We start from the raw sequence: 11,937 nt of genomic DNA on the forward strand, positions 1-11,937 counted from the left end.
TGTCAAATGATATATATATATATATATATATATATATATATATATATATATATATATATATATATATATAGGGTTCACTTTTTCTACCGTCAATATAAATAATTTATCTACATTGAACCCAAAACGACGTCATCTTGAGACGGAAATCAAGGTATTTTTGTAATTATAATTTATTTTAGGGTTATAATATTCTTTTTTATTATGATTTTTTAATTTTTCAATTTAAAACGACGTCGTTTTAGCAGAGAATATAAATAACTTATCTACATTCACTTTAAAAATATTAAAGTCATATATATATATATATATACACACGCGCGCACGAAGAGAGATCATTTTACTTCAGAATAAGATTTATATATAGTGTATATTTACCCCAGAATAAGACTTATATATGGTATGTGTGTGTGATTAAATCTGTCAAATGATAAGACTTATACATATATATATATATATACACACACACGTATGGAGAGAGATCATTTTACTCTTATTCGTGGGTGTGTGTGACTCCTGTCCTTACCGCATTTTCTAATCCGTCCCGATAACGAACATAGCACATTGAAGCAAAAGGTAATGGATTTCTGGCACATTGTCACATCAATGTGAGCAATTCATACAGCATTTATATCTCCCCCAGGTAGAAAAGAAAGTCTCAATCAACAACATATAATAAACAATAAACATTTAAGCCCAAAAGAGTAAAAAAGATCATGAGAGAGAGAGAGAGAGAGAGTAATTATGTCTTCTTTGATCCTACTATGAGGTTGGAGCTTCACATTCTGAAGGTATGTGGTCATTTGTTGCACCTGATTTGTCAGCGGGGGTCATGACTGAACTATCTTGGGGATGTTTTAGCACCTGCTGTTTAGTTTCAGAATTTCCACCTTCAATTTGGGTGATAATGCTTGAAGAACCTGGCATAGCATTTAACTCCAGTGGAACAGATAACAGTTCATTTTTTGCTTCCCCAGTAAGATTGTCCATCTCAACATGTGAGGTGGTTTCTGACATTTGTGTCTGCAACAACTGGGGTTCATAAGTTGCTCCAGCCACAGATGCTGGTCCTGGTATCTGAGCAGCCACATGGCCTGTAAGTGGTGCTACTGCTGGTACTTGTGATTGAGATAGTACAGTCATCAGGAGCTGAGCCAAAAGTACCTGTGGATCATTATCACCTTGTTGGATTTGAGCATTAATTGCATTCGACAGAGCATTAATGTCAGGTGGGTAAAGTCCTTGAAGCCCTACTACTCCAGCCAAAGCTTGGTGAGCTACTCCAGAGGAAGCTTGGTGACCATGGACACGCTTTAGTTTTGATAAGTGCTTTTTTCCTGTCAGATGACTCTGGTAAACAACCTCGGACTCACATTTAACATTGCACAACTCACATCTAAAAGATATAGCTTGCTCAGGTTTTGGAAGTTCCACGGGCCTTGAACCGTTATTAGTCCTCATGTATTTACCTCCTTTGCCTCCCCTCATCTTACGCTTCAATCCACGGCCTCTTACAGCAGATTTATCCGTGGTTTTCCCCTCAGGCTCTTCAGCTGGAACTTCAGAAGTCTCTCCCACGTTATTCTGCAGCTCTATTTCATCCTTATCATTATCAGCTGTAACTTCAGATCCCAGATTTTCTGTGGTGTATCCTTTTTTCTCTGATTCCTGAACTTTCTTTGTTTGATCTGCTAAATTCAACTGAGAGGTAGGAATCTGTCCACTCTGTTGTTCATTTATGGCGTTGCGTCTCTGTAATTCTTCATGTACTTTCATCTTCTTCTTATGTTTCTTTCCATTCTTATGCTGCTCCAAGATTTCTGGAGTATTGCACTCAACCTTACAAATTTCACAACATGCCTTACGGGTGGCAGCTGGCATTTGAGTTGGTTTAGGTAACGGTGTTTGCCCAGAGACTGATGATGAAGGTTGCACCACCGAAGTGGCTCCAGCAGCAGTAGGTGCACCTGTTACATTAGAAATAGCAGGTCCAGAAGAATGAGATGGGAAGTGTTTACCACCACCCACTCCACGTCCCCTACCATAGTGAGAGGCTGGACTTTCATGATTGAACTGGCCCCGACCACGACCATTCCCTCTAAATGGTCTACCACCCCTGCCACCCCTACCTCGGTATTGAGATGGCCCAGTCTGTAAATAAGAATTCAAATATGAACCCAAGCATATATTGATTTGTTCGCAATATTCGGGTATGAATAAAAATGGGAAATTTGAGGAAAAACGATTATAATGAAAAGATGTGCACACAAATGACACAATATCATAAGAGTAGTAGTATTGAGAAGAGAGATAGACAGACACACACAGAGAGAGAGAGAGAGAGAAGTAAAAGAAAACAGTAATAATACTTAAAATTCTCAATAGTTAATCCAAACCACAATAATCTGTCAACATGGTGAAATTGAGTCAATTAATGAAAAACTCATGATTCTCCAAAAGCCTGCAAATACTGGAAAAAAGAGATATGGAGAAAGATAAAACTGAATAAGAGAAGGAATCTGGTTCAACCAGGTGATAATCTAGGGAAAATTTAAAACAGAAAGTCATTTTAAATTATCACAAACATTAACGAATAGGACAGACCATGATGGCCTTGAAATTGCTTTCAAGGCATCCTGAATTTCCAGAATCATTCAAATTTTAATATATAGCTCAATCATGGATCTCAAAATCAAACTTTTGAATATTAAACATCAACAAGGCTAAAAGTTAAAACCATTAATCATCAATTCAACATAAAATTAAATGCCCCAAGTTATGTCAATTAACATTATAATAAGGATCTAATTGAATCTCAGAAAAAGGAGGAAACTGAAAAACAACTTGAAATTTGATTGAACACTTTGCTTCATAGCTTAACAATTTTAGTCTTTCAAATGGTTTCCTTCATTTTTAGTTTCCCTTCCAAAATTCAAATCAGAGGTGTGCCCCTCATGCATTTGAGCCACCATTTTTTTATTCCAAATTCAAATGTGGACTAATAATAGCAATTGGATCCAGCATTTGTAAGAGTTCCAGCATTCTTACAATTATCCTTGTCCATTTGATCTCCAAAGAAAACAGCATTATAAGGAGAGCATAGAAACTTGAAGCATGCACGGATGAGCTTAAACTTATCAACTATTTTACTTTCCCTCTTTCTGAAATTAATTTTCTTGTTTATAAGGCATAAGACAAACATGAATTTCCCTTATTACGGTTGGTATAACATCTATGACTCACAGACCATTTCATCATAATTTTCAAATCAACCAATACACCAACCCATCGACCAAGGATTTTGGCCAATTCATGCCCATCGACAACTTTATCAGCCTCAAGATACCGTTGATCAAGCAATCCTTGACAAGTGGTCAATTTAAGGTCCTGAAAACATGCTCAATGCTTCCCTAAGTCTGAAACTGAAAACGAAACACCCTCAAAAGAAGAAATAAAGCAAATCAAACAAAAATTATATCCAACGAATAACTAAAAGAATAAAGTTTCTTCTCCTAAACTGTAAGGCATGGCATTATTCCTTTAAAAGGCCAGACAGTTCAGAAGAGAAACAAGATGATCTTCTGCCTACATCAGCTCTAAAGCAACCAGCAAAGACCCACTACCACGCTGCATTATTGTGGCATCAAAGATAATAGCCACAATTGATTATTAGCTTATATTGTGAAACTACTGTCTTTATCTGGTCACTCTAGGGTGTTGTGGCCAAGCTTGCAGAATTCTCAACATCTTCTGAATGTTTTAATGAAAAGCTAAGGATATAATACCTATTCCAGGATCGGCCTTTTGTCCAGAGAATGTCCCAAAGGAGCCTGGGGGGAGCACAGCAAGATATTCTCTCTAAAAGCATAACAAAATGTTTAAAAAGTTAAAGCATTGCAGAATCTTCCATCAGCCTTTTCTATTTACTTCTTCAAATATATTTGTGTCTTTTGGTAGTGAATTAAGAAACTAGCATATTAGTGTAGTAGCAAATATGCTGAACTGAGTTGAGGAGGAATAAACTATATCAAATAATGGCTTAACTTTGACTAAATCAAGCTTAAGTCATCTTGTTTCAGCTACAGCAAAGCAACTTGCCAGAGCCAAAGCTGATTGGCATAGAATAGAATACATCTCTTTCAATGATCTCACTATAGAAATATTAAATACAGAGCCTGTGCTGGATGTAAACTATACTATGTCAAAGCCTTCATTTGGAAGGAAGATGGCGTAAATCCATAACATGGTTGGTTCTACTAATCTTGTCTAGTGCCAGAGATACGAGTAAAAGAAGCTACCCGGGCTTCCTTTTCCCCCCCTGTCATGATCTTTGAGCAAAATTAGTAGAATCAGAGTATTTAAAACACACACACACATTTAGAAACACACCACTACCACAACCCAAGAACATTAACAACCAAACCTTAAGGTAATGGATATTTCATCATTAAACAAAGAAAACCTTACTTTACATAAAAATTTGGATTTTGATTTAGATTAATGCAGTCAATTGATCCATGTAGCCAACCTACCTACTGAGATAAGGCTTCGTTGTTGTTGTTGTTGTTGGTCCAAATTCCAGAAAAATTGTAATGAATCAATGACATATTTATCGAAGTAAAATATGATATTAAAATGAAACAAAGTAATCCGGTACAGACCATAAAAAATTGCAGAAAAATTGGTTTTCTATATTTGTATGTTATCATAATTAGAAAAACACATAGACAAGCAAAACTTCATATAGAATCACTATTAGGTCTCTCCTGCTCGATAACTAGAAACTACAATGAGATAGATACGGAATAACAAAAGTTGCAATGGGAACAGAATATTCAAGTACAGAAAATCACAAACAGTTCTCCCAAAAGGATTCTTGTTGGCCATCAAACTTCAAGTACATAACTCACACACCACAGTCACATTCATCAATATGTTAGCTTTTACGAAAACAAATCACCAATATAATGTTGAATCAACACAAAAACAACTACTCCTTCCATTTGATGAAACCGATTTAAGAACCAAATTTCAAGCACACCATGAGGTAAATAGAATTAATAGAGAATACCAATTAATTCATTATTCTTAGCAAATCCAACTCAAATACACAATTGAATCTACAATTCATTTAGGTCATGATCCAAAACACAAAATTTTCCTTTAAAAATTTCCACAAATAAACTAATAAACATAAAAAGGTAAACAGAATCGAGAGAATTACGAATTAAACTACAATTACAAAGGGGGCGAAAAAGGGGAAATTTTTACCGGTGCATGTGTTGCCCTAGATGGAGCCGGTTCGGGAGCGGTTGGGGCGACTCCAGGAGGGTGAACCGGGATGGGTTCGGGTTGAAATTGAAATTGGGGTTGATGAGTATTTGGAAAGTATCCATATTGGTTATTATAAGCGTAATATGGTTGGTATGAATATGATTGATCGTAGGATTGAATCTGAGAAGGGTCGTAGTCATAGACATGTTGATATTGTTGTTGTTGTTGTTGTTGCTGCTGCTGCTGCTGTTGGTAGTGTTGATGGTTGTAGCCAGAAAAATCCATGGCTGCAAGGATTGGAATTTGGTGTTTCTTGAAAGAAGAAGAAGAAGAACAAGATGAAGAGCGAAAATGAACGGACAGATACGCTTTGTGTTGTAGCTGATTAAACGCAAAGTTGACTTGTCGTTTTGACTCACTTAATTCCACTTAAGGCACATTTGATAGATGATAAATTGTTTGTCCCCATATATATGATTCTCATAAATGGGAAAATAAATTTTTAAGAAAGTTACCAAACAAACTGTTTAGTAAATTACAATATGGATAGAATATTGTTATTACCAAATAATATTATTATTAATGTTACTATCATATTTTAACCATTGATTTCTGTCAATCAACGGTTATTATTTTCATAAATTAAACTCATTAATTAATTATTAATTCGCAATAAATGATAATCATTGATTAGCGGAAATCAACGATTAAGATATAATAGTGACATTGTAGTAATATTATTTGGTAGTAATAATATCCTATCCCATTAAAATATTACCAAAAACAATGAATTAAAATTATTTATTTTATATTTGATTAACAGACAAATATTTTTGCAGTTACTGCAAATAAGTTATCTGCATTTACTCTCCGAACGACGTCATTTTGGTGTTAAAATATTAAAAAATTATAATTATAAAGACTATTATAAGCCTAAAATAAATTAAAATTATAAAAATACCTTGATTTCTGTCGTCCCAAAACGACATTGTTTTAGGTTCAATGCAGATAACTTATCTGCATTTACTGCAGAAAAAACTAAACCATTGATTAATTATCAAATATTATTGAAAATGTGAGTTCATTTTATAAAAATAACAGACAACATAGGCTTTTTCACCCTTTTGCCCCTTATTAATTAATTAATAATCATTTTGCCACTGTTTCGAAACTATCTACCAATTTGCCCTTCTTTAATCGACTACCTTGCATTTTTAATCCACTAAATGGCCAAAACAGACAAAAATGGCTGTTGGAAGATTTAATCGACTAAATCTCCCTATTTAGTCGACTAAATCTCCTAACAGACAACAAAGGAAAACAAGTCAGTATGATTTCTTAATCGATTAAGTAGGGAGATTTAGTCGATTAAATCTCCCAACAACTATTTAGTCGATTAAAAATGCAAGGTAGTCGATTAAAGAAGGACATATTAGTAAATAGTTTTGAATCAGGGACAAAATAATTATTAATTAATTAATGATGGATAAAATAGTCAAATAGCGGGACAACATACTTTATTGTCTTTCTCAAACACGATTTACGGAAGGAAAAAAATACAGAGCTTTGTTCGCGGTTTCCTACACAGGTTTGTTCAAGCACGATTTACACAGATTTGTTCTCTGAGTTTTCTTCATCCACCTTTCTTAAGCACGATTTACATGATAATGATATAATCATATTAAAACAAATATGAGATTGTTCACTCTAATCTAAATATATGTTTAGTTCAATTATTAATAATAATAAAAAAACACTTTCAGTCCTTATTATTATATAATTATATGATATAATACTTCATTCCACGTAATTTAAAATTTATCACTTAAACATATTGTAATTGCAGAAGTGTATTATTTGAACCTACGTGCACCGACACTGACATAGGATACGAGACATGATACGACACGATACTCGGACTCGTTAATTCTAAAAAATATTAGATTTCGACACGTTAAGATACGTTTTGATATTAAATAATATTTTTAATTTATGTAATATATAATATATTTAATATTCAATAATTTAATAAAAAAATAAAGCTAAAATTATAATACCCATCAATTTTATAAAGAAATATAAGATGTCTCAAATATTTATATTAAATTCAATAAAATGATAATTGTAATTCAACGAATTTAATAGGTGGAACTAAAAATGTAATACAATGCAACTTCTGAACTCTTTTTTAAGTCTCTGCAATGCATGTTGAAGTGTTGAAGTGCCGAGAGTGTTGGGTACGACACGTCAGGACTTGTAAAGTATCGGTACTTCGTATATTTTAACCCATGTAATTTCTAACTATAACTTAAAAAAGGATCACATATACGATATACCCCTTGTGTCTAATAAAAGTAGTTTTTTTTTTTCCTAATTTTTATCCACAGAAAATTATTATGATCTTATCAATTAAAATTATTATACAATTAAATACTAAAATTATAATAAAATTTATCTAAAATTATTTATTTGAAATTTATTTTGAATATTATTTTAATAAATAATTATTCATTTAAAATTATCTTACAAATTAAAAAAAAGGATAGGATCATTTGACATCGGTGTCAAACAAAAACACATCAAATCTTAATCGTTAATTTCTGTCAATCTGAAGGTTATAATTTATTGAAAATTAATAATTAATTAATAAGTGTGGCACAATAACCATTACATTCACGAAAATCAACGGTTAAGATATGGTGTCAGTAAATGAACAATGTTTTTGTGAAAAAGTTTATCCGTAGTTTTAATTGAACCAATGTGATTGTAACTGCATTTAATATCATAAGTAATGTTAACGTTTCGAGGTGTACAACGGGACGTTACAGTTAGGGGTGTAAATGGACTAAGTTAGCCTACAAGGGCTTACGGCTTAGCCTATATTAGGCCAAGCTTAGCCTATATTAGGTCAAACTTAGCCTAGTATAAATAGTAAAATAGACTACGGCCTAGCCTATATTAGGTCAAGCTTAGCTTATTATAAATAGTAAAATAGAACAGGGCTAGACTTTTAAAGTGGCCTATTTAGAAAATAGGCCACAAGCTTTTTTGTACATGTCGGGCTTATAAGCCTATAGACTGGCCTATACCATATTATTTATTTTAAATATAATAAATAAAATTATTATTTTAATAATTTTGAAAAATAAAATAAATTATTTTAGTTATTCTTTAAATTGTTGAATATCTAACAGGCTTAAACAGGCTAACAGGCTTAGGCCAAGACTTTTATTTTTTAAATACAGGTTAGACCAGACTTGTAATTTGGGACCTACACAGGCTAATAGGTCAAGTCATACCCAATATTTTTTACACAGACATGACCTATTTAAGTCAAAACCTAGCCTATTTACACCCCTAGTTACAATGTCAAACTTTTTAATTTCACATCGGTATCAAAGGAGCTTCCTTTTTAGAAAAAAATATTTAAGACAAATTAAAATTTTATCATCTTAGACAATACGCCGAATTTAAATGATTGTTTATTTTTAAATATAATTTATTTATAGTATTATAAAGATTTGAGATATAAATTAAAAATAATAATATTTAGTTTAATTTTTTATTGTGATAAAAATAAGGGGAAATAAAATTTTTAAATCCATTTTAATTTATTTAGCTTATATATGTTTTCGAGATCAGTCACATTTTATTTATCATAAATAATATCTTCAATTTTCAAAATAACATTTAAATAATTAACTAAGTTTTTGCAATAATTTAACCCATGTAATTTAACTATAACTTAAAAAAGGATCACATATACGTTATACCCCTTGTGTCTAATAAAAGTAGTTTTTTTTTTTCCTAATTTTTATCCATAGAAAATTATTATGATCTTATCAATTAAAATTATTATACAATTAAATACTAAAATTATAATAAAATTTATCTAAAATTATTTATTTGAAATTTATTTTGAATATTATTTTAATAAATAATTATTCATTTAAAATTATCTTACAAATTAAAAAAAAGGATAGGATCATTTGACATCGGTGTCAAACAAAAACACATCAAATCTTAATCGTTAATTTCTGTCAATCTGAAGGTTATAATTTATTGAAAATTAATAATTAATTAATAAGTGTGGCACAATAACCATTACATTCACGAAAATCAACGGTTAAGATATGGTGTCAGTAAATGAACAATGTTTTTGTGAAAAAGTTTATCCGTAGTTTTAATTGAACCAATGTGATTGTAACTGCATTTAATATCATAAGTAATGTTAACGTTTCGAGGTGTACAACGGGACGTTACAGTTAAGGGTGTAAATGGACTAAGTTAGCCTACAGGGGCTTACGGCTTAGCCTATATTAGGCCAAGCTTAGCCTATATTAGGTCAAGCTTAGCCTAGTATAAATAGTAAAATAGACTACGGCCTAGCCTATATTAGGTCAAGCTTAGCTTATTATAAATAGTAAAATAGAACAGGGCTAGACTTTTAAAGTGGCCTATTTAGAAAATAGGCCACAAGCTTTTTTGTACATGTCGGGCTTATAAGCCTACAGACTGGCCTATACCATATTATTTATTTTAAATATAATAAATAAAATTATTATTTTAATAATTTTGAAAAATAAAATAAATTATTTTAGTTATTCTTTAAATTGTTGAATATTTAACAGGCTTAAACAGGCTAACAGGCTTAGGCCAAGACTTTTATTTTTTAAATACAGGTTAGACCAGACTTGTAATTTGGGACCTACACAGGCTAATAGGTCAAGTCATACCCAATATTTTTTACACAGACATGACCTATTTAAGCCAAAACCTAGCCTATTTACACCCCTAGTTACAATGTCAAACTTTTTAATTTCACATCGGTATCAAAGGAGCTTCCTTTTTAGAAAAAAATATTTAAGACAAATTAAAATTTTATCATCTTAGACAATACGCCGAATTTAAATGATTGTTTATTTTTAAATATAATTTATTTATAGTATTATAAAGATTTGAGATATAAATTAAAAATAATAATATTTAGTTTAATTTTTTATTGTGATAAAAGTAAGGGGAAATAAAATTTTTAAATCCATTTTAATTTATTTAGCTTATATATGTTTTCGAGATCAGTCACATTTTATTTATCATAAATAATATCTTCAATTTTCAAAATAAAATTTAAATAATTAACTAAGTTTTTGCAATAATTTTCATTTGATATAAATAATTTTATATTTAATACTTAATTTATATTATGATTTCAATTGGTAATTGTTTGGCCCAAAAATATGGTGGTTTCATTGTGGTAATTCAAGCTAAAAATACTTGTTTTCATGAAGAGTTGTAAGCTTTTTCTTTTTTTTGGATACAAGAGAGTTGTAAGCTTTTAATTGAAAATGACGAATATGTAAAAAAAAAAAAAAAAAAAACGTACTATGGTGCAAGTTAATGTTATTTGACAGGTTTTTAAAAGCAATCTAAGAAAAAAAAAGAAGTGAACAAAGTTAGTGGCCAACTCAGCAAAAGAGGGACCTAACGAAAGTGACATTCAACTACCTAATAGAGTTACTAATAGCCGTTAGATGAAATGGAAGATTAAAAGAGAAGAATTGCTATAAAGATGAAAAGAAGACACATCAAACCAACTTTTTGTCATTCATTCTTCTTTCACGTGTTCTTTCATTCTAGTTATAGGCTTTCTCTGTTATTGCACTCTTTACCAAATCTGAAGATTAAACTTGTAATTGATTTGTTGAGCTCGTGTTGATGTAATCGGATCTTGGAGAAGTTATTTTGTTTATGAAATTGTTGTTTCAGACATTTGTTTTGTTGTAATTCTCTGAGCTAACTCTCTTTTAGGACTAAGACGTGATGGAACTCTGATTGCTGAAATTCTACATGCTGAATTAGATCTTTGTGTAGTTGATTTGACTTGTTCATTGTGCATTATTTGTTGGTGCTAGTTGAGATATGGCCAATTTTGACTCGTTAATTAGGATTACTTAATTGGAAAATAGTTTAAATATGGAAAACTCAATGAATAATGGAATTAAGGCTAGGAATAGTTCTGATTTCATAACTCTATGACCTCTGTTTTGTAAGGTAGTGTGAATCAAGAAGATAAAAGAATATGGACTCTTAAATTCAGCTAAAATGTTATGCTGGAAAAGTGCGAACATGTTGCAAGAGGTTTCATGGTTGAATTAGCTGTTGTAACATGTTCAGTTAGTTTATAGGATTGAAGTGCTTTAAGAGGAAAATCATGTCTGGTCCATTTATATAATTGATCATCTCTTATATTTGTGTCATAATATTGTTAGTGTTACCATTGTTCAGTGTAAATCTCTATTTATCAGCTTATATCAATTCTCATTGTCTCTGTTAAAAGGAACCACAAACATTTCATATAAAAATAAGAAACCATAAAAATACGTTGTTGTTCTTAATTGTAAACATATTACATTTCTATAAATTATCCTTGTGGGAATGATATCCCTTCATTCATCATATATTACTTGTGATCGTGCACACTTGCACGTTAGTTCTTGGTTTAAATTGCAGACACACTTGAGAACCGAATAAGTTTTTGGCACCGTTGCCGGAGATCAATTTTTGTAGTGTATTTTTGTAAAAAATTTACTTGCAACAACATTGTGTTTTTATTTTCTTTTGCTTGTTTTTTAGCTGAAACCAGACTATTTGTTGACAGGTTGCCTT

General features: G+C 31.3%; 1 protein-coding gene across 1 annotated transcript; it reads right to left on the reverse strand.

Annotated features, from left to right (window-relative positions):
• Positions 1 to 582: 582 nt before the first annotated feature.
• LOC133290921 (uncharacterized) lies at positions 583 to 5,624 on the reverse strand. Its single transcript, XM_061489071.1, has 2 exons — positions 5,269 to 5,624; positions 583 to 2,148 (listed from the first exon to the last, which is right to left on the reverse strand). The coding sequence occupies exons 1-2, from the start codon at positions 5,554 to 5,556 to the stop codon at positions 760 to 762; spliced, it is 1,677 nt and encodes a 558-aa protein (XP_061345055.1). The 5' UTR covers positions 5,557 to 5,624; the 3' UTR covers positions 583 to 759.
• Between the last annotated feature and the right edge of the window lie 6,313 nt (positions 5,625 to 11,937).

This window comes from Gastrolobium bilobum, unplaced genomic scaffold, assembly GCF_033153095.1.
Source record: "Gastrolobium bilobum isolate Gb01-03AN ecotype WA unplaced genomic scaffold, APGP_CSIRO_Gbil_v1 utg37943, whole genome shotgun sequence".
Lineage (NCBI taxonomy): Eukaryota > Viridiplantae > Streptophyta > Magnoliopsida > Fabales > Fabaceae > Gastrolobium > Gastrolobium bilobum.